The 26,409-nt window shown below is 52.4% G+C and overlaps 3 protein-coding genes across 5 annotated transcripts; all 3 read left to right on the forward strand.

The window, feature by feature from the left end:
* Positions 1-33: 33 nt before the first annotated feature.
* Positions 34-17,985, forward strand: RAD17 (RAD17 checkpoint clamp loader component). Of its 2 annotated transcripts, none has more exons than XM_072922027.1 (16): positions 34-641; positions 5,886-6,125; positions 6,667-6,750; positions 7,468-7,624; positions 8,047-8,183; positions 9,223-9,275; positions 9,367-9,492; positions 9,580-9,649; positions 10,251-10,385; positions 12,367-12,529; positions 12,959-13,044; positions 13,315-13,461; positions 13,884-14,030; positions 14,762-14,882; positions 15,732-15,789; positions 16,836-17,985. In XM_072922027.1, the coding sequence occupies exons 1-16, from the start codon at positions 609-611 to the stop codon at positions 17,026-17,028; spliced, it is 1,950 nt and encodes a 649-aa protein (XP_072778128.1). In that variant the 5' UTR covers positions 34-608; the 3' UTR covers positions 17,029-17,985. The 2 variants fall into 2 exon arrangements, with proteins under 2 accessions (XP_072778128.1, XP_030113740.4); XM_030257880.4 differs by having other exon boundaries at positions 288-641; positions 10,251-10,359; positions 12,335-12,529.
* A 1,133-nt stretch (positions 17,986-19,118) lies between these two features.
* EXOSC5 (exosome component 5) lies at positions 19,119-21,493 on the forward strand. The gene is given in 6 exon segments (NM_001245181.2): positions 19,119-19,248; positions 19,651-19,764; positions 20,766-20,887; positions 20,959-21,099; positions 21,164-21,253; positions 21,332-21,493. Coding segments are annotated over 6 exon segments (675 nt in total). The 5' UTR covers positions 19,119-19,133; the 3' UTR covers positions 21,425-21,493.
* A 1,699-nt stretch (positions 21,494-23,192) lies between these two features.
* On the forward strand, positions 23,193-25,755 carry EMC4 (ER membrane protein complex subunit 4). 2 transcript variants are annotated; one of them, NM_001245734.1, is given in 5 exon segments: positions 23,207-23,301; positions 23,412-23,511; positions 24,101-24,254; positions 24,784-24,944; positions 25,677-25,752. In NM_001245734.1, coding segments are annotated over 5 exon segments (522 nt in total). In that variant the 5' UTR covers positions 23,207-23,230; the 3' UTR covers positions 25,713-25,752.
* The last annotated feature ends 654 nt before the right edge of the window (positions 25,756-26,409 follow it).

A 26,409-nucleotide genomic window follows, 5' to 3' on the forward strand; every position in this document is an offset into this window, starting at 1 on the left:
GGCGTCACCGCTGAGCGCCGATGGCGTCACCGCTGTGCGCCGGCCGGGAGGAAGGACCCCAGGCGCCGTGTGGGGACCGCGGCCTACCGGGAGCGGAGCACCGGGAGCACCGGGAACCACCGGGAACCACCGGGAACCATCGGAAACCACCGGGAGCGGAGGGCAGGGAGCACCGGGAACCACCGGGAGCGGAGCACCGGGAGTACCGGGAACCACCGGGAACCACCGGGAGCCACCGGGAGCCACCGGGAACGGAGCGCAGGGAGCACCGGGAACCACCGGAAACCACCGGGAACCACCGGGAACGGAGCGTAGGGAGCACCGGGAACCACCGGGAACCACCGGGAACCACCGGGAGCGGAGCGCAGGGAGCACCCGCAACCACCGGGAACCACCGGGAACCACAGGGAGTGGAGCACCGGGAGTCACCGGGAGCTCCGGGAGGGAACCACCGGGAGCCACCGGGAACCACCGGGAACCGCCGGGAACCACCGGGAGCGGAGGGCCGGGAGCTCCGGGAGGGAAGCACAGGGAGCCGCCAGGAGCCACCGGGAGCGGAGCACCGGGAGCACCGGGAGCACCGGGCCGGAGCGCCGCCCCGGCCGAGGATGTCCGGGAGCGGCCCGGGACGGCCGGCGGAGGTGGGTGCTGTTTGGGTGCGGGCACGGGGCTGTCCCGGAGCGCTCCGTGAGCTCCGCGCCGGCCGTGTGCCGTTTTCCAGCGGGGCAGGGCCGGTTTTCGCTGGGAGGGAGGTTCGATCGGTGTGGCTGCGGGCGAGGAGCTCAGGAGAGACCCCAAAACCGCCCGCAAAGCCCCAGCCCCGGCTCTGCCCGCCCCGCCGAGACGGGTGTGGGGCAGCGGGGAGCGGTCCCTCCCCGGGGCTGGTCAGGGGGACGGGACAGATCCGCTGAGCCTCACACCGCCTCGTCCTGCTGCTGTTGGACACCAAATCAGCACACAGACACTCTTTTCCAACAGAAAAAGAGCCGGTTGTATTCCAACATCTGGGATTTGTAGAATTCCAAAGGTGACCGTGGATTGGAGGATGGAGTCCCACCTCTCCAACCACACTGGCCCAAAGATCAATCAGTCAGTTCTCTCCACCCACAGAGAAATATGTAAACTATTCTATTTATACACGAAACTGTGTGGGAGCTCTGACTCTCAAACATGTAAACATTATCAGAAAGCTAAAGAAGTTCCATGACTTTAGAAAAATTTTAAAAAGTTTAAAGAAACTTTAAAAAAAGTTTTAAAGTTTAAAACTTTCAAAAGAGCTATAAAAGAAAACTTAACACTTTAAAAAATCAGGGCAACATCGTCCTGCAGCACTGGGGCAGCCAGACAGATATTTGGTGATGATGAGATAGAGAGGTCTGGGCCAGAATTATCCCAGGCACTGCTGGAGTGAGCCACAGCTGAGATGTGAACGTGCCTTTTTGAGCAGTGGGGAGGTGAAGGAGAGGCTGGGCTTCTTCCTCAGACTCAGTGTGAGGAGGCTGTGCTGTCCTACAGAAAGGAAATTGTACACCAGCTACCCAGCAACACTCCAGAGGACCTGGAGAGAAATTTGGATCAGATTATGCAGTGGATTGAGCAGTGGATGAAGGACAACAACTGACTGCTGGTGAAACAGTAACTGCTGGATCTCTGCTTGGCAGGGAGAGAGGGAGGGAGGGAGTAGTGAATGATATTGTAATTCCTGTGTTGTACATGAACATGAGCTCTGTTGTAACTGGCTGGAGAGTAGGAGGAGTTCAGAGTAGCTGGGTTGTGAGGATTTGTATCAGCACCCCGGAGGCACGAGGAGAACTGATAGAGTGTCTGGAAGGATAAAAATGAGGCGCTGTCCTGAGGAGCAGGAGCTGTGCCCCTAACTGAGAATTCTTTACACCAAACCATGAATTCCCCGTGACAAAACTGTGGAACTGTGGCAGCTGGGTTGTTTTCCAGCCATAATGGCTGCGTGACTCTTAGAGTTGAATTGGTTGTGTGGAGGAACAGGGCAGAGGCTGATGTTACTCACCCAGGCTGTGTCAGAGCTCAGCCTGGACCTTGAGATCACCATCCCCCTGCAGCAGGAGTCCCCTCACACCCAGAAGGGAACGTCAGGAGACACTGATGTTAAAATTGGAGTGGCTTGGGCCCATTGCAGGCAGAGCGCCCTGCTGCAGGCAGGCAGCTCTCGGTGTCCTGTGTGCCAGCACTGTGCTGGTTTAGGGTTTCACAGCCCTTTGGGGGCCGTGTCTGTGTGTCAGACCCCACACACCGAGGGGCTGCCCCTGTGGGGTGCTGGGGCTGAGCCTGCTGCCCTGGCCCAGGGTGTAAATATAAATAATGAATTTATTCCTCCAGTGCAGACTGCAATCCAGTGCTCCCAGCACTGCTCCTGGTCCTGGCACAGGCTCTGCTTCAGCCTCAGCTGCCCAGAGCAGCGAACACTGCCCAATTTTACTGTGCTGCCTCAGGAGCTTCCTCTGCCAAACGTTCCTATTTGTCATTTATGCACAAATGGCCACGTTGTAAATAGCTTTTAAAAGTGGGGGAAAAGTGCCACACACTGAGGACTACACAGAGACAGTGTGAACATTACCATCATATAACAGTGGTCTGAGTAAGCTGCTACTTCATCATTTTTTAATTCTTTGGGTTGGATATGTGTTTGTGGAGTTCTCAGCTTGTTCTGATTTGCCCTTTTGCTGCAGAATACTCCTGGAGGTGATACAGAACCCCAGAGCAGCTGTGGTTTTTCTATCACAGAACCCCCGAGCAGTTCAGTTGTAGTTTTTCTATCACAGAGCCCCAGAGCAGTTGTGGTTTTCCATCACAGAACCCCAGAGCAGCTGTAGTTTTTCTATCACAGAACCCCCGAGCAGTTCAGTTGTAGTTTTTCCATCACAGAACCCCAGAGCAGTTGTGGTTTTTCCATCACAGAACCCCAGAGCTGTTCAGTTGTAGTTTTTCCATCACAGAACCCCAGAGCAGCTGTAGTTTTTCCATCACAGAACCCCAGAGCAGTTATGGTTTTTCCATCACAGAACCCCAGAGCAGTTGTGGTTTTTCCATCACAGAACCCCAGAGCAGTTCAGTTGTGATTTTTCCATCACAGAGCCCCAGAGCAGTTGTCATTTTTCTATCACAGAGCCCCAGAGCAGTTGTAGTTTTTCCATCACAGAGCCCCAGAGCAGTTCAGTTGTAGTTTGTCCATCACAGAGCCCCAGAGCAGTTCAGTTGTAGTTTGTCCATCACAGAACCCCAGAGCAGTTGTGGTTTTTCCATCACAGAGCCCCAGAGCAGTTCAGTTGTAGTTTGTCCATCACAGAGCCCCAGAGCAGTTGTCATTTTCCTATCACAGAGCCCCAGAGCAGTTGTGGTTTTTCCATCACAGAACCCCAGAGCAGCTGTAGTTTTCCAATCTCAGAGCCCCAGAGCAGTTCAGTTGAAGTTTTTCAACAGGGACCCCGGGGCAGTGTGCACTTGAGAAACATGTCCTGTTCCTGGGCTGGCTGTGCCCCGCTGCGGGAAGGCAGGCACTGCATGCTGGCCCACAGCTCTGTGTTTCTGCATTCCAGCCCACAGCTCTGTGTTTCTGCATTCCAGCCCACAGCTCTGTGTTTCTGCATTCCAGCCCACAGCTCTGTGTTTCTGCAGGTGCCCACAGCTCTGTGTGTGTTTCTGCAGGTGCCCACAGCTCTGTGTTTCTGCAGGTGCCCACAGCTCTGTGTTTGTTTCTGCAGGTGCCCACAGCTCTGTGTTTCTGCAGGTGCCCACAGCTCTGTGTTTCTGCAGGTGCCCACAGCTCTGTGTTTCTGCAGGTGCCCACAGCTCTGTGTTTGTTTCTGCAGGTGCCCCACAGCTCTGTGTTTGTTTCTGCAGGTGCCCACAGCTCTGTGTTTCTGCAGGTGCCCACAGCTCTGTGTTTGTTTCTGCAGGTGCCCACAGCTCTGTGTCTCTGCAGGTGCCCACAGCTCTGTGTTTCTGCAGGTGCCCACAGCTCTGTGTTTCTGCAGGTGCCCACAGCTCTGTGTTTCTGCAGGTGCCCACAGCTCTGTGTGTGTTTCTGCAGGTGCCCACAGCTCTGTGTGTGTTTCTGCAGGTGCCCACAGCTCTGTGTTTCTGCATTCCAGCCCACAGCTCTGTGTTTCTGCATTCCAGCCCACAGCTCTGTGTTTCTGCATTCCAGCCCACAGCTCTGTGTTTCTGCAGGTGCCCACAGCTCTGTGTTTCTGCAGGTGCCCACAGCTCTGTGTTTCTGCAGGTGCCCACAGCTCTGTGTTTCTGCAGGTCACCCACAGCTCTGTGTGTCTGCAGGTGCCCACAGCTCTGTGTTTCTGCATTCCAGCCCACAGCTCTGTGTTTCTGCATTCCAGCCCACAGCTCTGTGTTTCTGCAGGTGCCCACAGCTCTGTGTTTCTGCAATTGGCCCACAGCTCTGTGTGTGTTTCTGCATTCCAGCCCACAGCTCTGTGTGTGTTTCTGCAGGTGCCCACAGCTCTGTGTTTGTTTCTGCAGGTGCCCACAGCTCTGTGTTTGTTTCTGCAGGTGCCCACAGCTCTGTGTTTCTGCAGGTCACCCACAGCTCTGTGTTTGTCTCTGCAGGTGCCCACAGCTCTGTGTTTCTGCAGGTGCCCCACAGCTCTGTGTTTGTTTCTGCAGGTGCCCACAGCTCTGTGTTTCTGCAGGTGCCCACAGCTCTGTGTTTCTGCAGGTGCCCACAGCTCTGTGTTTCTGCAGGTGCCCACAGCTCTGTGTTTCTGCAGGTGCCCACAGCTCTGTGTTTCTGCATTCCAGCCCACAGCTCTGTGTTTCTGCAGGTGCCCACAGCTCTGTGTTTGTTTCTGCAGGTGCCCACAGCTCTGTGTTTCTGCAGGTGCCCACAGCTCTGTGTTTCTGCAGGTGCCCACAGCTCTGTGTTTCTGCAGGTGACCCACAGCTCTGTGTTTCTGCAGGTCACCCACAGCTCTGTGTGTCTGCATTCCAGCCCACAGCTCTGTGTTTCTGCATTCCAGCCCACAGCTCTGTGTGTGTTTCTGCAGGTGACCCACAGCTCTGTGTTTCTGCAGGTGCCCACAGCTCTGTGTTTCTGCATTCCAGCCCACAGCTCTGTGTTTGTTTCTGCAGGTCCCCACAGCTCTGTGTTTCTGCAGGTGCCCACAGCTCTGTGTTTCTGCAGGTGCCCACAGCTCTGTGTGTGTTTCTGCATTCCAGCCCACAGCTCTGTGTTTGTGCAGGTGCCCACAGCTCTGTGTCTCTGCAGGTGCCCACAGCTCTGTGTTTGTTTCTGCAGGTGCCCACAGCTCTGTGTTTCTGCAGGTGCCCACAGCTCTGTGTTTCTGCATTCCAGCCCACAGCTCTGTGTTTGTTTCTGCAGGCCCCCACAGCTCTGTGTTTCTGCAGGTCACCCACAGCTCTGTGTTTCTGCAGGTGCCCACAGCTCTGTGTTTGTTTCTGCAGGTCCCCACAGCTCTGTGTTTCTGCAGGTCACCCACAGCTCTGTGTTTCTGCAGGTGCCCACAGCTCTGTGTTTCTGCAGGTGCCCACAGCTCTGTGTTTCTGCAGGTGCCCACAGCTCTGTGTTTCTGCATTCCAGCCCACAGCTCTGTGTTTCTGCAGGTGCCCACAGCTCTGTGTTTCTGCATTCCAGCCCACAGCTCTGTGTTTCTGCAGGTGCCCACAGCTCTGTGTTTCTGCAGGTGCCCACAGCTCTGTGTTTCTGCATTCCAGCCCACAGCTCTGTGTTTCTGCAGGTGCCCACAGCTCTGTGTTTGTGCAGGTGCCCACAGCTCTGTGTTTGTGCAGGTGCCCACAGCTCTGTGTTTCTGCAGGTGCCCACAGCTCTGTGTTTGTTTCTGCAGGTGCCCACAGCTCTGTGTGTGTTTCTGCAGGTGGCAGAGTGGCCAGCACAGCCGTTCGATGACTTCTTCGGGAGCGCCGGCCTCGGCCCCTGTGCCGTGAGGCCGCTGAGAGGCGGCCCTGGCAGGAGCCGTGGGCAGAAGCAGAGAGCCCCGAGCCCCGTGGCAGAGAAGAGCAGAGCTGCAGCTGCTCCCAGGAAAAGAGCCACACCGGGCCGGAGCCGAGCCCGGGAGGAGCTGCCGTGGGTGGAGAGACACCGACCTGAAACGCAGGTGTGAGAGCTGCTGGCACCACGGTCGTGCTGTGCCTCTGTGCACAACCTCTCACCACACCTCTCACCACAAATATTAAACAGCACATGTTGTTTCCTGTCAGTCCTCCTGTAAACTCTCAAACCCCTTACTGAATTCCGCACAGATCTGATATTCCAGGCACTGGGGAAACCCAGACATGCGGGATTTGCAGAAGTTACAAAAATCTCTATGTTACTAGAGTAAAAAAAGTAAAAAGGACTGGCTCCAGCAACAGCCATGAAGTACCCTGACACAGAAAATATTGTAGCATAACCACTTAAAGAATAATAAATAGCTCATTATTTCCTGACTACAAGGAATGGAAAACTGATTGATTGAGGAAACGGGATGAGATGATCATCCTTAACTGTGGCATTGCTTCTGCAGAGCACACACGTAACTGCAACACGCACCAACATGTCTGTTGGTATTTTATCCAGCATTTATTGTGCTCTTTAACTTCGTCATTGGAAACCAAGAGTTTAATATGTAACTTTCATGTATTTTAACCCTGTTTCAGAATGACCTTGCTGTGCAAAAGAAGAAGATTGAGGAAGTTGAAACCTGGTTAAAAACACACATATTTCAGAGGCAGCCAAAGCAGGTAAACTTGCTAAATTCTGTAACTGGAGGCATCAAACTGTACAAACGAGCTGGATGGAAATTCAAGTTCAGAGAGAAGCCTCAGCTGAGGGAGATAGTGACCGTGTGTCTTGTGCATTGTAGAAGATACTCTAAGAGCAGGTTAGAGCTTGTACATTTATTTTGGGCTTATGCTCCCAAGAGGTGGATTCTGGTTTTGCTCAGAAATACTGTTTTCTGGCATCCAGTCGTAAATCACAACTCTTCAGCAAGTGCCTAAAGCTGCATTTTACCTCTGCCAGGTTAATTTTTAAGTGTTGTGACAACTTTCCAGTTGCACTGGGCTGGTGTAAGGATGGTGAAGATGTTTTTAATCTCAATGTTGATAAGAGGCATTCTTAAACACAAATTGCCAGCCCTGCCTGGTGTTTTCCAGAGCTGGTTCTTCAGGTGAGTGTCTGTTGTGCTGGCAGTGACGTGCCAGTGGCTAAGTAAAGTCATGGCAGTGACTTTACTTACCAGAGGCATTAGGAGCAGAGTAAGGTTCTCAGTCCTGGCCTGGTTCTCTCTGAGTTCTCAGCAGGTGAATTAACAGCACAAAATGTGTGACTGGGGTTTCACTGGGAGAGAGCATCATTGCCAGAGAAACTACAGGAAAAGTTCAGCCAGTATCCATCCTTAGCCAGCTGTCAGTCTTTATTTATCACAGCTGTGATTTTGTGTTGTTTCTCTGTGTCAGGGTGGCCCTATCTTGCTGCTGACTGGCCCTCCTGGCTGTGGAAAAACTGCAACTCTCCAAATTCTGGCCAGAGATCTTGGCCTTCAGGTGCAGGAATGGACCAATCCACTCTCTTTAGACTTCACAAAGGAAGACTTGAGAAGCATGTTTGGCCATGGTAAGTGTGTTGGGGATTTTTCTTTTTATCTTTCTTTCCCCTTCCAGTTCCTTTTGTGGGTTTTCTGTCTTGTACTTTTGCTTTGTTTCTGTCACTTGTGCAATTGGATCCACATCCACTAAGTCCATTCCTTAGTGTTTAGCAAGGATCCTACTGTTGCTTTTATCTGGAAAGGGATTTAGGTTTTTTTGCAGTGTTTAGTCAAAAATAATTGACAATTCACATCAGTACAGAGAGCTCTGTAATAGCCTGGATATAATTTGAACCAAATAAATGAAAATAGGTCAGTGTCTTTGTCTGGGTCCTCAGCTGAATTACACCCCTTTAAAAATTCTCCTGTGTTTGTCACATGTTCATGTGGGTATTTATATTTTGCTTGGTATAATATAGAATACATATTTTTAATTAGTTTTCTTTTTCAGACTCAAATTCTCATACGTTTCCGAGTCAGGCCCAAGCAGCTCTCTTTCAAGATTTTCTATTAAGAGCAAATAAGTATAACAAACTTCAGATGCTTGGGGAGTCCTCAGAAAATGATAAAAAGCTTATTCTTATTGAAGTAAGTGAAAACTTGTGAAATGTTGTCTTTCAAAGAGTACCTTTTGTTGCAGTATTGGCATGATGAGATCTTCATTAGTTTTTATGTCTCTGCAGCAGTCTAGAGCCGTGTCCTACCTGTAGTTAGTTTTGCCACAGAAGCAAGTAGTCAGGCAGAAACAGGAGGCTGGTTTGGGCACAGAAATACATAACAGAGTATCAAAAAGCAGGTCAATATTGAGAAGTCATTCCTACATTTCTGGATGATTTAATTTCCAGAAAGATATATGTGTATAAACAAGAAGAGTGGAAAACACACCACTATTCCTGTTATTCAGTGATGCATGAGAGTGTAGGGGACACATGAGAATGAACACAAGCAGGAGCAGTTGAAATTTAGCACTTTCTCCCTGGTTTTACACAGGTGGTGTTGTTTAGGGCATGGGTGTGGACTGAGAGTTTGTGAGCAGGTACAGGACAAGGCTGTATTTGTACTTGTGTAGAAGTGTGTTTCAGTAGCAATTTCTTCCTGAACTTTGCAATTCTTTTCCCAAGAGAAATTCTAGAAATTGGTAGTGAGGTTGCCTGTAAACTTCCAAGACCAAAACAGACAGAATTTCTGGCAGGGAAATGTGATGTGCCATAGAATTTAGGAAGCAGATTCTCATGAGACTTGTTGTTATTAAGTCACCTTCCTGTGCAGGCCCTGTGACACCTCACATGGGTGTCCTGCCCTCTTCCCCAAGGGAAGAGTGTTTGTCCTCTGGGTGAAACTCTTGTTCACAGGCAGTGTGATCACCCAAGGCTGTCTCTTAGGAAACTGAGACAGCGAGAAAACATTTATTTGTAGGTGATCCTTTCCCTTAATGAGACACACTGTGCTCTCTGGGTTTGTGTCCCCCTGCTGCTCCTCTGTCCAGGGGCTGCTGTGTTCAGGTGTAGCTGACAGCAGGAAACCAGCAGTTAAAAATGTGTGGCAATGCCGTGTGCCACGACAGTCAGTCTGTGGAGCAGAGTATTTACATCCCAGTGTCGTGACAGCAGCTCTTTGTTTTGGACAGGACATTCCTAACCAGTTCTACCGGGATCCTGGAAGCCTACACGAAATCCTCAGGTCAGTGGCAAATAAGTTGTTAATTATGAGCTTTGGTGCCTTGCCAAGCTGGAGTTTGATATTCATCACATTCTGTTGTTCTGCTGTGCAGGAGTTTTGTTCGTAGGAGTAGGTGCCCCCTGGTCTTTATAATCTCAGATAACTTCAGTGGAGACAGCAACCAGAGGTCACTGTTCCCCGCTGAAATTGTAGAGGAGTTGTGTATATTCAATATTAGGTGAGATGTTCTACCTCAATAAAACATAGTTCAAATAACTGAGAGGTTAGAAACTAATTAATTTTTTTTTTTAATGGTCTTCAACAGTTTCAAGCCTGTTGCACCGACCAATATGATGAAAGTTCTTACTCGAATAGCTGCAGCAGAAGCCAGTATGGTAAGTTGTCAAAGCTCATAACTTCTGTGCAGGGCTAGGACTATATAAAAATATTTTGGTTTTGTTGCTGTATTTGATCTTTGATAGCAGAGCCCCGCATCTCCTCGAAGGAAAAATTTGCGTTTTCCCCAGGGCAACAGAAAGCAAGGAACAAGCTAGACAGATACCCTGTTTTTAAGATTAGTTTCGCTTGATCTGTGGTCCAAGTCTACAAAGTTGCTTCTGAAAATTACTCTGGTTATTACAGTAACTATCTAAGTGAAACAAATAATAGGAAGAGATATAATCTTTCATGTATCCAGCAAGGCCAGAAGAGGTCGTCAACCTGAACCTTGTATTGCTCCTGAACTGTTTTGATTACAAGCATTATCATATAGAGTGACACCCTGCAAAGAGTTATGTGTATAATATTGTTATATAACTTGTGACAGTGTACCTAAACAAATTAAATTTTTAAAGTTCATAGTATTCTGTGGTTTGTTCATGGTGTGTGTCAGAGGTGGGCTCCCAGAGCCATCTTCAGATACTCTTTTTCCTGTTCTTCTATTGCTTTGAATATTGCTGTTTTTCCTGTTTGTTCTATTGCTGTTTTTCCTTGTAGAACAGAGAGAATTATGCCCCTGATAGAACTTCCCTGGAGTTGCTTTGCAGAGGTTGTTCAGGTGACATAAGAAGTGCAATAAACAGCCTTCAGTTTTCCTCTACGAAAGGTACAAATTACGGTTTATTAGGTGAAGTGGTATTTTGACCATTTCTGCTGAAAACATGTTCTGCTCACAGCTGCAGCACAGGTGGGTGAGTTGCAAAACGTTCTGGACACGCTTCTGTGGAGCAGGAACAAACAGAGGGTGTGTGGGGCTCAGCTCTTGCAGGCTGGGCTTAAACCATGACACGTGTGCATGTGTAATTTGATGAAATACCCTCCTTTCTTCCTGATATCTTTGCTATTTGTGTTTGCTGTTCTCTATGATGCAGCCTTAGTTTGAAAGGGATACTTTCATTGCTTGGTTTTTGCATTTCCCAAAGTGCTTATTTTATGAGCATTTTACAATCAGCAGTTGTTAAGGAGCCAGTGTATGTGAGTTACATTTTTAAAAGCAGTCCTCTGGCGTGTGTTGTTCATTGTCAGGACTGTGAAATGCTGGCATTACTTACATTAAAGTTGGGCCTAAGGAAACAGACTCAGCAACTGTCTTTTGCTGTATGTGGTAGAGTTAGTAATGGTATTGTTTCTGTCACACATTCTTCTCCTCCCATTTGCTTTGCAAATCTCAAATGTGCTTGTGGAATACAAGACTAAAGGTAGTTCACAGCCCATTTTTTAAGAGGGGTGTTTACTTTGAGTTTTAGGGTATATTGAAATTAGCTGGGCAGTATTAGTTGTGTTACACAAGGCAGAGTAAAGTTTCTAAATTTAACTTGCAGATGTTGCAGATCAATTATTCTGCTGATGTCTTCAGGTGTACCAGGCTTGGATTGTTCTGTGTGAATCAGAAAAAGCAGAGGATTCCTCTCAGTGGGGTGACTCTGCCATCAGTATGAGTGAATATTATTAGATTGATGTTATCTGAGAAAAGCATGCAGTATCTCACTGCTGGACACATCCTCCAGAAAATCTAAGCAATGTTAAAATAACCAGTTTGTGGAATTTTTAATAAGTTACCTTGGAAACGTAAAACCGTGATAGTTAGAGCTGGGGAGAAAAGAAAGGCGTGTGACCTCAGAGCTTTGGTGTGTGGACTGCTGGAGTCACACTGAGCATTCTCCTCTCACACTTTCCCTGACACTGAGAAGGTGTTTGAGCAGAACACGTGTAGTTGTGCAGTATTTCAGTGAGGTGAGTGACTGGCAGCCAGGGATGCTGTGCAAGTTTGGAAGATACCCATCTCCTTGGTGGTCTCCTGAGCACCCAGCAACTTTTAAAATTATGTAAGGGGTGTTTCTTCATGTGTCTGTCTGTGTAAGCACCATTGATACATTCGTTTTGTAACACTATTAATGGGTAAAACAGATCCACGGTAATTATGGGAAAAAAGAAAAATAAATACCTAAAGTACAATTTGTCTTAGCTCAGTAAGGAACATTCAAATGTCACAAAATGAAATTGTGGGTGAAAATTTTCAAGTTTATTAACTTAGAGTAGGATAAGGGTTTTATTTCATGAAGCTCAGGACTTTGTGTAAGATAGGCAGTTGGTAGAATCACCTAAATGAAAGGTTATCTTTGCCACTTTGTATTTCAGGGAGGTTATCGTACAGATAATGCCAGTAGAAGACAAAATTGATAAGTAAACAGGATGTAACTGAAATATAATTTGCATATATTTGTACTTGTGCTTTAAAAATGTGAAATTCTAAACGTGGTCAAGCAGGGAATGTATCAGAACTAGAAGGGATAAGCCTGAGTGCTTTTTTCAAAGACAGCTGTTTATTTTCAAAAAGTGCTTGGTAGCTGAGCTGTGGCTAAAGGGACAGAAGTGGAATGAAGGTAATGAATTATGCTAATTTAGGTGACTGGGCTGTGTTCCTAATAAATGAGTTTTCTCATAGTGCTTCCATTTATATAGCCTGTTCTGTTCCCTTTATTAGTACTGCTTGTTCACACAGAACATTAGCAATAGCATTATAGAAAACTTCTGCAGAATCATGTACTCTGTCTTGATTTTATTTTTTATTTTATTAATAGGCTGCTCATTGGAGAAAGAATTTTGGTCGAAGAAGAAGAAGTGCTCCACAACAAAATGTGAGGAAGCAGGAGTATCCAAAGTAAGAAAGAAAAGTAAATGTGATACCTCAGAAGACCAGGAGATACAAGCTATTGGTGGCAAGGATGCATCCATTTTTCTTTTCCATGCTCTGGGGAAGATTATTTATTGCAAAAGTAAGAAAACTTTGACTTATTCTCCCTTTTCTGTGGTGAAATCATGTTAGCTGCTACTAGCTGGAGCTGCTAAAGTGAGGCTTTGGATGGGCTCTGTCTGGGCTGTTTGGTCAGTGACAACAGCATAAAATCAGCTGCATCAGTGTCCCTCATGCCACTGGCTGTGCACATTTTGGTAGTAATTCCCAATACTGGCTCCAAAACCAGCTGAGGAGAAGTGGTGTGGTGAGGGAATACAATTATTTTATTAGGTTTGTTATATGAAGCTTAATGCAACTACTTGTGTGTTGATGACTGTGTTATATTGGCTATAATAATTAAGTGCCTGTGCCTGTCCCAGAGCTGTCTGGGAATGGAAAATGCTGTCATTTAGCTGCTGGTGGAGCTGACGGTAGAACACAAAGGCTGAAGTTGTGCAATCCTTTCCAGGAGAAGCAGTGTCAGAAGCAGAGTGCCCTCAGCTGCCTGCTCACCTGTCCAGACACCGCCGGGACACCTTGCTCATTCAGCCTGAGGTACTCCTGCAGCAGCCCCACGAGCCCAGCTGGGCCCCAAGGGTGCAAATCCCCCAGCACGTGGGTTTGCTCCTGTCTCAGCTGCTGTGCCTTCAGTCTGAGCTAGGGCATCGCTCCTCTGGGAGGGAGTGCTGGGGCAGACCAGCTCTTGTGCCTGGGCATTGCTGCACAGGCCTTGTGTTCAGCTCCCTGACCTGGTGTATCACAGCTGTTTACACAGCATCCTTTCCTTATCCACCTGTGAAGCCCAAATTTGCTTCTTCCTAACAGGAAATCGTGGAGAAATCACATATGTCTGGAAGCATGTTCAATCTGTACCTTCACCAGAACTACGTGGACTTTTTTTCTGATATAGACGATGTAGTGAGAGCCAGTGAATATTTGAGCACTGCTGACGTCCTTTGTAGTAACTGGAGCGTAAGTGTCATCTTTTTATAGGCACACACTTGTCTTTAGGTACTTTGACATTGAGCCTCTCAACTTTTCACTGCGTTTTTTAAAGTTTGCTGCAGTCTTAGGGTGTGAGGGATTTGAATTGTAAATGAGTGCTGAAGTACATCAGCTGCAGAAGAGATGCAAAGCCAGTGTTTTGTCCAGCTTCTGTCAGCATTTTATTACAATGGGTTGTTGTTGTTGTAGAATACAAAGTATTTTTGAGTAGAATATGTTTGTACTAAGAAGGAATCAAGCTGTTTCTTTTTCCGTAGCTGCTTTGAACGTGAGTTCTGCAGTAATCTAAAGTTTAAAATGGTGTGCATGCTGTGCCAGCGCAGTCACTGTGTGTGTTTCAGGGCAGGTGAGCTGCCTGGAGCTCACCCAGGGCCCCGTTTCTCTCTCAGGCACGGCTGGTGATGGAGAGCTACGCTGCCTCCGTGGCTACCCGAGGGGTGATCCACTCCAACACCTCCAGAGCCTCTGCCCACCAGCAGGGGGGCATGGGCTTCCGACCCTTGCATAAACCCCAGTGGTTTCTGATCAATAAAAAGGTAAATCCTTGCCTTTGGCTTTTCTTAATTCCTTTTCCCCTAAGGTAGTATATTCCTTTTCCCCTGTTGAGCAATATAGCTCAAATTTGATAACAATGCTAAACTTGTCAAATACCCTATTTTGAGATAGTCTGGTTCTATAAAGCACTTGCTAGAAGAGCAGTTTGCATCACTCCTTTAATGTGAAAATAAATTGGAGGCCACTGACAAAGTCTGATGCTTGTGTCCAAGCTGGCATGTTCCCAGGAGAGCCTTTATCCTAAATTAACAGGGAGACAACTGTACTTGAAGTACTGTTAATATTTCTGGAACTCAGTCTGGTTTTGTGCCATTTGAAGCACACTGAAGCACTGTTGTATAAGTGTAAGAAATGTCTGCTGTTATGGTTTATGTGTTTATTAGAAATAGCTTGTTCAGGTGACACTGCAGGTCTGGGCATTTTTTACATTTGAACTAACATGTTGGCAAGAAGCATTGGCCTGGGTGGGCTGGGAATTCTGTAAAAAATGAATAATTTTTTTTTTTAATTTTAATGCCTAGTAAAGGGCAAAGATGAGGGATTCTACCATTTTTAAGATTGGCGTGTTAGCTGCTTACATTCTCTTAATCTGGCCTCATTTTTCAGTAGCAAGTAGGAGGAAAGTCTGTGGTTGTGGTTATGGTACAGAACATCTACATTCTTAATGTTTTACCAGGTTTTTCCCTTGTGTTTCTCCCCCAAACTCTTACAGTATCAGGAAAATTGCATTGCTGCAAAATCTCTGTTTTCAAGCTTCTGTTTACCACCTGAGTGCCTTCAGACAGAGCTGCTGCCTTATCTTGCTATGTTAGCAAACCCAATGAGAAACCAAGGTAAGATGGATCAAGGTAACTCTTGGACTCTTCTTGCAGTTGAAACACACTGACAAATTTCATAAGCCAAAAGGTCAATAATGTTTATGCTTTTGCCTCAGCATAAAACATTCTCCTGGCAAATGTTACATGGGTGATGCCCAAAGATGCTTCCAGTACCACAGCCAAAATTTTTTATCCACAGCTTTTTTATCCACAAAGATGACCTCATTCTTTAGTTTCCAGAAGGTTAGGCTGGTTCATTTCATACATGTCCATTTTCCTCTAAATATGATCCTACACCTTTCCAGTAACAGCAACACCCTTACAACAGCTCAAAAAGCCTTTCACGGATAAAAGAAGAAAAATTCCAGTTTGCAGTGCATTAAAAAAAAAAAGTTAAATCTGAGATAATCCATTAGCAAATGGATTATCTCAATTCTTGCAGAAAAATTGACTTTGTATGGTACATAGTGCAAAAATTAGTATTTAGAGGGCTGGGTCACTTGTGCTGTTGTTAATTGTTTCTAATAAAAAGCATCATGTCTTAACTAAGGCCTTGACATCAGGATGAGTGAATTTTGTAGGCTGTGGAGTAACAGTTTTACATGATAAATACACAGGGGATGAACGTCAGGGATTTGGAATTTTGTGTGTAGACCATCTGTAAATATGTTGTGGTAAACTGTAACAATTTGGGGGGAAAAAGTTACACACACGGTGTTTTGGTATCTAAAATATTTCAAATATTTACAGGAATACTCAAATAAGGTATTTATTTGTTTATTTTCTAGTATTGTTTATTTTCTAGTTCAGCTGTCTGTTCATTATGATCTACCTAGTATGATACTGGTGGCTCTTTGTTCTCAGCTCAGATTGCTTTTATCCAAGACGTGGGGAGGCTGCCACTGAAAAGACATTTTGGGAGGTAAGCTGAACTTCTGCCTGTAGTTAAAAAGTGAGACTGTGTCATATGTGAAGGGGCTGATGACTTAAGTCTGTGATGTAACATTCAAAGACAAGGTATTTTTAAAGGTCTGTTTAATCTGAAATTGGATATCTGCACTGGTTTAATCTTGTGGAAGTTTTGCCTGTAAGGCTACTCAGAGTAAACCTTTATTCAGAACGCATGGTTTCTCGTCAGGCTAGAGCTGCTGACTGCTGAAAGCCCAGGGTGTTTCCCTGTGGGGCTGCAGTGGCTCCTCACAGGCTGCGTGTGCAGCCTCAGGGGTGATCTGGCACGAGCAGCTCTGTTGTGACTCCTTCTCTGGGTCAGAGACTTGGCTGGCCCCAGCAGAGCCCCAGTTACACTGCTAGGGCTGTGATCCTCTGGAATTTAAAGTGTTTTAATCGCTGTGTTTCTAGCAAAAATCAATTCACAGCTGCAGTGAGGCAAACTGTCATCTCCTAACTAGGACATAGTTTACTGAGGCATCTGACAGAGCACTCCTACTTGTGCCTGGTGTTGCTGCTGAGTTTGACTGAATTTCCAAAGTGTATTTCCAAGAACCACCCTGTTCCCCAGCTGCTGTATTAAAAGCTGTTTTGGTTGTTAGGGAGAAAGGCAAGTGTCCCTAAGGGGTGCATTTCTTTGTAATCCCCCTGGTCTGTGCCACAAGGTGTGAAATTCCTCAAATTAATCATAACTCCCTTGTGCCTTTTACGTTTCCCTGCAGCATACCTGTGGATAGTCACATTGTGTATCTGTGTTAATAAGTTGGTGTGGTGTCACAGTGTGTGATCTGAGGGGTGAAAGGTGAAATCCTGCTGAAAGCGCTGTCATCCTTGTCCATCTGTTCAGCGTGCAGGAACCGTAGTGCAGAGAAATGTGGGTGTTTGCTTCTCGGGGTCATGATAGGGAGTCGGGTGTGTTCCTGCAGTGTGGGAGGCAGTGAGGTTGTGCCGGGGCAGCCGTGCTGAGCCGTGCTGAGCCGTGCTGAGCCGTGCTCAGCCGTGCTGCCCTGCTGTCTGCAGGCTGCAGCTGGAGGCTCTGACCGACCAGGACCCCGGGCTGCCGGAGCTGTCCCACGGCGACGGCGACCCCGAGGGGCTGCCCTCCAGCCAGTCCAGCGGGAGCGACCTGCCCAGCAGCCAGCCACAGCCCGTGGCGGCCCAGGCCCTCCTGGAGGAGGAGGAACTGAGGATCGAGGAGTACGACAGCGACTGAGCCACCCAGTGCCGTGCCGGTGGTGCTGGGGAGCTCTGCTCAACCGGGCTGCCAGCCCAGCCCGGGCCACTGCCAGCCCAACCCGAGCTCCTGCAAGTCCAACCCGGGCTCCTGCAAGCCCAGCCTGGACCTCTGCGAGCCCAGCCCAGCCCAGGCCACTGCCAGCCCAGCCCAGGCTGCAGTGAGCCCAGCACGGAGCGCCCCGCGCCCTCCTCCTCGCTCCGCAGGCCAAGCCCCACACTCAGCCTTCCTTCCTCTCCTGAGCCACAGTACCGAGAGAAATAAAGGGCTGAAACCCATTTGAAGGACACTAGACACAACCAGCAGTGTCGCTCTTAAATTATTTGTGTTTTTACACGTTTTAATATACTTCGTACCTGTGCAGCGCGTTTTCCGAGTACACATTCCGTGAGTTGTCAGCATTTCGAGGGTTTGTTCAAATTTTGTTCAAATTCGCGCTTCCAAAAAAATGCTGTTTGGAAGTTCGGCCCTTCTGGAAAGAAGAGGCTGAAATTTATACCGAAAAAGTCACCGTACTGATGATGTAAAGAAAACTTCTGCTGTATTCATACTGTTTTGTACTCTGTCTTACAGAAGACATAAATAAGATCTTCATGTCTTTATAAGTGCAACAAATGTTGTACCATGGATTATTTTGTATTCCTCTTGGAAAAAAAATTTTCATAACTTTTAGAGGGGCAAAAACAGTAATTAAGCAGAAGTTGTACTTTGTAGGAAGATAAATGTGCAGTTTTTCTCCTTGGCTTGCAGTTGTGCTGGGGGAAGCAATGATCCTGTGTTTGGTAACTGACACGTGATCGGGTGCAGAGAGGAAAAACAGCTTTGTGTGTGCACGTTGGCATTTCTGTATTGCTTACAGCCAGTTTGGTGACAGAAAATGTGTTTATCCACCCTGACCTTGGATTAATGCTATTAAACAGTCTGTACCTGTCCTTACTCAAAGGACAAGTGTTGTCTTTTCATCTGCAGCTACTGCTTAACTTTGAAGGGAGAAATTTCACTCCTAAGTCTAAAATTGTGTAACAGCTATACTGATTACAGAGAATCAGACTGTCTTTGGCTGTTCATGACCAGTAACCCTTTTTTTCCAGCAGGGTTTGGATGGGCTGTTCCTGGGGTGCCTCCAGCACAAGTAACAGCCAGGCCTAAAATACTGATTTTTATCTTGAAGCACACCCCCACCCTCCTTTATTGTATTTTTTCAGCTTTCTTTACAGTAGGACCAGGTACCTGCAGCTGCTGTGCTGGCCTTTTCCTTGTTACGGCAGAATGTTGTTTTGACTTTTAGAAGTGTTAAGTTTTCTTTTACAGTTCTTTTGGAAGTTTTTAAAGTTTTCATAAAACTTCTTTATCCTTCTGATAAAGTTTACATATTTCTCCTTTGGAGATCCCCATGGCTCACACTGGAGCCACCCAGCCCTGTCCCTCACAGGGACCTCGGCCAGGGGGAGGGACAGACACACGGACACACGGACACACAGACACACAGACACGGACGCAGGCGCTGAGAGCAGCACGGGAACACAACAGTTACACACAAGGAGCGGGATGTTCCTTCTTCCCCTGATCCCGTTGTGAAAAACACTAATTACTTGGGGTTTAATTCTACGTTTAATAATAATAAAATGGTTAAAAGAATAGTAACACAATTAGAGTAATAAAATTTAAAGTTAGGACAATTGCAAGACAACAAAAAGCAGAGAATTACGGATGTCTGGATGCTCTCGGACACTAAGTCATGAAAAGCATAACTTGTGAACAAAGGAATCACCTTAAAAGCAACAGCCTATTGCATATTCAAATATCTTATGCATGATGCATAATAAAGTCCCCCTGTCCCCCCTTGTCCCCTCTGTCCCTCTGTCCCCCTGACCACCTGACCCTAACGCCCGGCGCTGATTGGCTGTCGCGATGCCTGGCGCTGATTGGCTGTCGCGATGCCTGGCGCTGATTGGCTGTCGCGACGCCCGGCGCTGATTGGCTGTCGCGATGCCCGGCGCTGATTGGCTATCACGACGCCCGTCTCTGATTGGCTCCGCGCGGCCCGGAAGCGGAAGCGGTGGCGGAGCGGGGATCCGGCGGCAATGGCGGCGGAGGTGGCTGAGGCGGAGGCGGCGGACGGGCAGTGTCGGCTGCGGCGCTTCTCCTGCGAGCTGGGGCTGCTCTCGCGGCCCGACGGCTCGGCCGCCTTCCTGCAGGGTCTGTGGGGCTACGGTGCCTGGGGCTGAGCATCCCACCCCATCCCATGCCATGCCATGCCATGCCATGCCACCCCATGCCACCCCATGCCACCCCATCCCATTCCATCCCATCCCGTCCCGTCCCGTCCCGTCCCGTCCCGTCCCGTCCCGTCCCATCCCACCCACCCCATCCCACCCACCCCATCCCGCAGACTCGGCGGGGCTCCACCTGCCGGCTGTGCCCTTCGTTCCTCCCTGTGGTTCATTTTCCAGCCTTCCCCCCAAGTCTCTCCTTCCCAGCCGATCCCATCTCCAGTTCCCGGGGCCCCTCGTTCCTGCCCAGCCCTTCCCGCAGCTCTGTGGTGCTGTGGCCCTTCCCGGGGTGCCCGTGCGGTCCCTGAGGAGAGCCCTGTGTGCCCAGGGGACACCTCGGTGCTGGCGGGGCTGTACGGCCCCGCGGAGGCCAAGATCAGCAAGGAGCTGCCGGACCGCGCGGCGCTGGACGTGCTGCTGCGCCCCAAGGTGGGGCTGCCAGGTGGGGACTGCCCTCCCGCCCTGCCCCAGAGCTCTTCCCCCAGAGCCGCCGAATTGGGCTCATTTACAGCTCTGTAAATCAGTTCTGCTGGGTGGCAAACCCACAAACCCCTCTGTTATTGCACAGTTTAGCAAACAAAGGCACTGGTGCTTGTTTGCTCCCCAGCTGTGGGGTTAATTAGCGCTCTCCCTGTGCTGGGTGACGAGGCCCGCTGCTGTCACTAATTAGTGCCGCGCTGGCTCTGGCTCTGCTCTGCCTCGCTGTGAAAAACGCCAATCACTCAGTTTTTAAACATTTTAAAAGTTTAATAGTAATAAAACGGTTATAAAAATAGTAATACAATTACAGTTATAAAATTTAGAGTTAGGACAATCACAAGACAATAAAAAGCAAAGAATTACGGGCATCCGGATGCTCTCAGACACTCAGTCATGAAAAGCATGCCTTGTAAATAAGGAATAACCTTAAAAGCAACAATGTAATGCATATTCATATATCCTTCAAGGTTATGCATACATTCTATTTAAAACAAGAACTCTGTCTGTTGTATGGGAACTGTTTCCTTTAATCCCCATGGCATCTTCCAGTCTGAGCAAGGCCTGAAGAAATTATCTTCTTCTGATAAGAAAACACTTAAGAACAAACCCCTTCACCTAGCAGTTTCTATTTTAACACTGTGCTGGAACCTGAGACTATATTTAACACAGTACTTAAGAGCAGTAATACAGCATAACTTTCTGACATGACACATACAATATTCACTGTAACATTTGCAAAAGCCAATGATAAGAGGTGCATTTTTCACACGGCCGGAGCCCGCCCAGCACGGGCACTGTCTGCAGGATTCCTCCTTCCCCGGGCTGGTCCTTGCGGCGCTGCCGTGTCCTGCAGGCGCTCCCCGTGCGGGGCTGTGCGCTGCCCGGGCACCCCGCGGGGCTCTGGGTTTGTGTCTCCTTTCCGGGGCTCCCGGGGCAGAGCTGACACCCTCTGCCCGTGCGCAGGCGTGCTGGAGCGCAGCCGGGAGCAGCTGCTGCAGCAGACGTGCGAGGCCGTGGTGCTGGGCGTGCTGCACCCGCGCACCGCCATCTCCCTGGTGCTGCAGGTGCTCAGCGACGCCGGCTCTGTATCCTTTCTGCGTTGGGGGGCCGGGGGAGTGGGGCTGTTGGTGCTGTGGGTGCCTTGACACACACCCAGCTGCTCTCCTGCTGCCTGAACGCCGCCTGCATGGCGCTGCTGGACGCCGGCCTGCCGCTCTCCGCCCTCTTCTGCGGCGTCACCTGCGCCCTGCAGCCCGACGGCGCCATCCTGCTGGACCCCACCGCCCGGCAGGAGCAGGTGAGCCCCGGGGGGAGCCCTGCTTGGGGGTGCCTCCCAGCCCTGCTGACCCCCGTCCCCGCAGGAGGCACGCGCCGTCCTCACCTTCGCCATCGCCAGCGCCGAGAGGAAGGTGCTGATGGTCACCACCAAGGGCAGCTGCTCCGTGCAGGAGGTGAGGGGCTCCCGGGGGGGTTTTGGGGTGCGGGATCCCTCACAGGGGGCCCCTCACTCCCGGCCCTTCGCCCTGCAGATGCAGCAGTGCCTGGCCGCAGCCCAGCGCGCCGCCGACACCATCTTCCAGTTCTACCGCGACTCTGTGCGCCGCCGCTACTCCAAGTGCTGAGTGGGGACGCCCCGCGGGCAGCTGGACTGGCCTGGGCCCCGGCCCTCAGTAAAGGACTGTTCTCCCTCCGCCCTGCCTCCCGAGTCCGTCTGTGCCCACAGGGTCCCCTGAGAGCGGCACACACGGGCACCGTGCTGGGGACACGTGTCCCAGCACCTGGCGGCTCCTGAGACCCCGGGGCGGGGACACACAGACACGGCGTGGGCACAGGCCTGGTGGGACACCCAGCATGGCGCCCATGAGGGTGCCACACAGATGCTGGTACACCCAACATGGCGCTCATGGGGGTGCCACACCTGTGCTGGTACACCAACATGTGTGGGAGTGTGCCACACCTGTGCTGACACACCCAACATGGCGGCTGTGGGAGTGTGCCACACCTGTGCTGACACACCCAGCATGGCGCCCATGGGGGTGCCACACCTGTGCTGGTACACCAACATGTGTGGGAGTGTGCCACACCTGTGCTGGCACACCAACATGGCGCCCATGGGGGTGCCACACCTGTGCTGGCACACCCAACATGGCGGCTGTGGGAGTGTAACACACCTGTGCTGGCACACCCAGCATGGCGGCTGTGGGAGTGCCACACCTGTGCTGGCACACCCAACATGGCGGCTGTGGGAGTGCCACACCTGTGCTGGCACACCCAACATGGCACTCATGGGATGCCACACCTGTGCTGGCACACCCAACATGGCGCCCATGGAGGTGCCACACCTGTGTGCCACACCCAACATGGCGGCTGTGGGGTGCCACACCTGTGCTGGCACACCCAGCATGGCGGCTGTGGGAGTGCCACACCTGTGCTGGTACACCCAGCATGGCGCCCATGGAGTGCCACACCTGTGCTGGCACACCCAACATGGCGCCCGTGGGGTGCCACACCTGTGTGCCACACCCAACATGGCGGCTGCGGGGTTGAGGGTGGGGGACATACGGAGCCGAAGAGGAGGATCGGTGGGGGGCAGTAATGGGGTGTAGGGGGGCAATAACGGGGGGCAGTGGGTCCCTCTGGGTCCCTGTGGGTGTCCATGACTCCCTGTGGGTGTCCATGACTCCCTCTGGGTGTCCCATGTGGGTCCGTGTGGGTCATTGAGGGTCCCTGTGGGTGTCTGTGGGTCTCAGTGGATGTCTGTGGGGGTGTCTCTGGGTCCCTGTGGGTCTCTCTGGGTCCCTGTGGGTGTCTCTGGTCCCCATGGGTCCTTTTGGGTGTCTGTAGGTTCCTGTGAGGGTCTCTGGGGGTCCCGGGGGTCTCTGGGGGTCCCTTTGGGTGTCTGTGGGTCACTGGGGGTCCCCGTGGGTCCCTTTGGGTGTCTGTGGGTCGCTGTGTGTTCCTGTGGGTCTCTGTGGGTCTCTGTGGGTCCCTGTGTGGGTCTCTGGGGGTCCCCATGGGTCCCTGTGTGGGTCTCTGTGGGTGTCTCTGGTCCCCGTGGGTCCCTTTGGGTGTCTGTGGGTCGCTGTGTGGGTCCCTGTGGGTTCCTGTGGGTGTCTCTGGGCCCCTGTGGGTTGCTGGGGGTCCCTGTGAGAGTCTCTGGGGGTCCCCATGGGTCCCTGTGTGGGTATCTGTGGGTCTCTGGGGGTCCCCGTGGGTCCCTTTGGGTGTCTGTGGGTCGCTGTGTGGGTCCCTGTGGGTGTCTCTGGGTCCCCGTGGGTCCCTGTGGGTCCCTGTGGGTGTCTGTGGGTCCCTGTAGGTCCCCGTAGGTCCCCGTGGGTGTCCGTGAGGGGGCGGCGCCCTCCCGTTCCCGCCCCGCCTGACCGCGCATGCGCCCGCGCGCGTGCGCCCCCACGTGACGCGGGGCGGACATGGCGGCGGCGGCGCTGCGGGGCCGGCGGTTCAAGTGGTCGCTGGACCTGGGGGCGGCTCCGGGGGCTCGGTGAGGGCCGGGGGGCTCGGGGGGGCTCGGTGAGGGCTCGGTGAGGGCCGGGGGGCTCGGTGAGGGCCGGGACGCCGCGCGCCCCCGCTGAGCCGCCCCGCTGTCCGCAGGCCCCGCGGAACCGCCGAGGGCCGCGGCCCGCTCGGGTTCGCGGAGCGGCAGCTGGGGGAGGGCGGCGTGCACGAGAGCGACAAGATCCTCATGGAGAAGGTGCGCCCTGGGCCCGCACGGCCCGGGCTCCGTGCGGGAGCGGCCGTGCCCGCCGCGGGGCTCGCTGGCCCGGGATCGCCGCGCTCCCGGCCCGGGGCAGCGCTGGCCCGGCTCCCCACAGATCCCGGCTCCCCACAGATCCCGGCTCCCCACAGATCCCGGATCCCCGGGGTGCTCCCTGTCCCAGCTCCGCGCCCGCACCGCCGCCGGTCCCTGCCTCAGCCCACCCCTGGGTCCCCCACACCCCCGCGTCCCGGCCCTGCCGGTCCCCCCAGCCCGGGCACGCGTGACGGGTGGTCGCTACCCTGGACCCCCAATGCCGGGTCCACATAAGCACCTTGGGATTCCTCCAGTGCCGGGTTCCCATACCTGCCGTGGGTCCCCATGCCTGCCCTGGGACCCCCGAATGTCGGGTCCCCATACTCACCCCGGGACCCCCAAATGCTGAGTCCCCGTGCCCCCCCTGGGACCCCCAAATGCTGAGTCCCCATGCCCCCCCGGGTCCCCGTGCCCCCCCGGGTCCCCATGCCCCCCCTGGGTCCCCGTGCCCCCCCGGGTCCCCATGCCCGCCGTGTCCCTGTCGTTGCAGCGCTGCTGGGACGTGGCTCTGGCGCCGCTGAAGCAGATCCCCATGAACCTGTTCATCATGTACATGGCCGGCAACACCATCTCCATCTTCCCAGCCATGATGGTCTGCATGATGGGCTGGCGCCCGCTGCAGGCCCTCATGTCCCTGTCTGCCAGTGAGTGCAGCCCTGCATGGGGACAGCCCCACGGGGACAGCCCCACAGCCCCACGGGGACGGCCCCTGGGTGTCCCACAGCCCCTGGGTGTCCCACAGCCCCTGGGTGTGCCACAGCCCCTGGGTGTGCCACAGCCCCTGGGTGTGCCACAGCCCCTGGGTGTCCCACAGCCCCTGGGTGTCCCACAGCCCCTGGGTGTGCCACAGCCCCTGGGTGTGCCACAGCCCCTGGGTGTCCCACAGCCCCTGGGTGTCCCCACGTCCTCTGGGGTTTCCTGTGATTCCCTGGGTGTCCCCACATTCTCTGGTGTTTCCTGCGATTCCCTGGGTGTCCCCACACTCTCCTGGGTGTCCCACAGCCCCCGGGTGTCCCTAGCCCCATGGATGGCCAGATGTGTCCCACAGTCACCTCCACACCCCTCCCCGTGCCCAGCAGTCCCCCCGTGGTGCTGCCCACCGCCGTGACCCCTGTGGCAGCTCGGTGGCCTGGGGGTCACTGACAGGCACCCGGTGGCCTGTGTCCCCCCCAGCCCTGAAGGCCCTGGAGAGCTCCAGCCGGCGGGCCCTGCAGGGCCTCGTGTTCCTGGTGGGCAACGGGCTGGGGCTGGCACTCGCCCTCTACAAGTGCCAGGCCATGGGGCTGCTGCCCACCCGCCCCTCCGACTGGCTGGCCTTCGTCACCCCCCCGCAGGTGAGCCCGGGGTGCTGGGTCACCCTGCAGGGTCAGCGGTCACCCTGCAGGGTCAGCGGTCATCCTGCAGGGTCAGGGGTCACCCTGCATTGCCTGGGGTCACCCAGCAAAGTTGGGGGTCCTGGGGTCACCCTGCAGGGTCAGCAGTCATCCTGCAGGGTCAGGGGTCACCCTGCAGGGTCAGGGGTCACCCAGCAAAGTTGGGGGTCCTGGGGTCACCCCACAGGGTCAGCGGTCATCCTGCAGGGTCAGGGTCACCCAACAGGGTCAGGGGTCACCCCGCAGGGTCAGGGGTCATGCAGTCACCCTGCATTGCCTGGGGTCACCCCACAGGGTCAGGGGTCACCCCGCAGGGTCAGGAGTCACTCTGGAAAGTCAGGGGTCATGCAGTCCCCCTGCATTGCCTGGGGTCACCCAGCAAAGTTGGGGGTCCTGGGGTCACCTTGCAGAGTCAGCGATCATCCTGCAGGGTCAGCGGTCATCCTGCATTGCCCGGGGTCACCCCGCAGGGTCAGGGGTCACTCTGTAAAGTCAGGGGTTATGCAGTCACCCTGCAGGGTCAGGGGTCACCCTGCATTGCCTGGGGTCACCCCGCAGGGTCAGGGGTCACTCTGGAAAGTCAGGGGTCATGCAGTCACCCTGCAGGGTCAGGGGTCACCCCGCAGGGTCAGGGGTCATGGGTCGGACACCTGGGCCCCCACTCACCCCTTCCTCTCTCCCCTCTCTTGGCAGCGCATGGAGTTCACTGGGGGGGGCCTGATCCTGTGACCCCCTGTGCCCCCCACCAATAAAGGCGATGGCAGGATGGTGACACTGTTTCTGGGGTCAGTTCTGGGGGTTTGGGGACTGGCAGCACTGGGCTGGGCTGAGCTAAAAATGTTTATTGGGCTGGACTGGGAGCACTGGGAGCGCACTGAAATCTGTACTGGGAGTGCCCTGGCAACCTTGGGACCGGCACTGGGAGCACTGGGAGCTTTGGGGCCTGTGCTGGGGTCTGCCCTGGAGCTACTCCCAGAGCCACGGGGCCATACTGGGAGGCATACTGGGAACACTGGGAATACAGTTCTGGCCACGTGGGGAGAGCTGCGCCTGAGGCTGGCTCCGTACTGGAAGCACTGGCTCCGTACTGGGAACACTGGGGATCATATCAGGATCTTGGTTTGACTGTAGATGATGCTGGTGTTGTACTGGGAGCACTGGGGCATACTGGGATCCTGCCTGAAGAGCTGTGGCTCGCCAGCGTTGTACTGGGAGTGCTGGTGGTATGTTGGGAGCACTGGGCACATACTGGGACTGTGCCAGAAGACCTGTGGTGCAGCCAGGGTTGTACTGGGAGCAGTGGGCCCACACTTGGATGGTGCTGACCATGCCTACCCTGGTGGTTTCTGCAGCATTTCACCACTGTACTTCGGTAATTTCCCAATTTTTACTGTTTTTCTCACCTCTTCTTGCCCATTTGTGCCCC

Source organism: Taeniopygia guttata, chromosome Z, assembly GCF_048771995.1.
Source record: "Taeniopygia guttata chromosome Z, bTaeGut7.mat, whole genome shotgun sequence".
NCBI lineage: Eukaryota > Metazoa > Chordata > Aves > Passeriformes > Estrildidae > Taeniopygia > Taeniopygia guttata.

Coding starts and splice junctions, on each gene's coding strand:
- RAD17 (XM_030257880.4), top strand. CDS start 609: ATGTCCGGGAGCGGCCCGGGACGGCCGGCGGAG. Junction 8,184..9,222: donor AAAAGCTTATTCTTATTGAA/GTAAGTGAAAAC, acceptor TGTTTTGGACAG/GACATTCCTAACCAGTTCTA. Junction 9,650..10,250: donor CTGCAGCAGAAGCCAGTATG/GTAAGTTGTCAA, acceptor TTTTCCTTGTAG/AACAGAGAGAATTATGCCCC.
- EMC4 (XM_041711019.2), top strand. CDS start 24,143: ATGAACCTGTTCATCATGTACATGGCCGGCAACACCATCTCCATCTTC. Junction 24,255..24,783: donor CCTCATGTCCCTGTCTGCCA/GTGAGTGCAGCC, acceptor TGTCCCCCCCAG/CCCTGAAGGCCCTGGAGAGC. Junction 24,945..25,676: donor CCTTCGTCACCCCCCCGCAG/GTGAGCCCGGGG, acceptor CTCTCTTGGCAG/CGCATGGAGTTCACTGGGGG.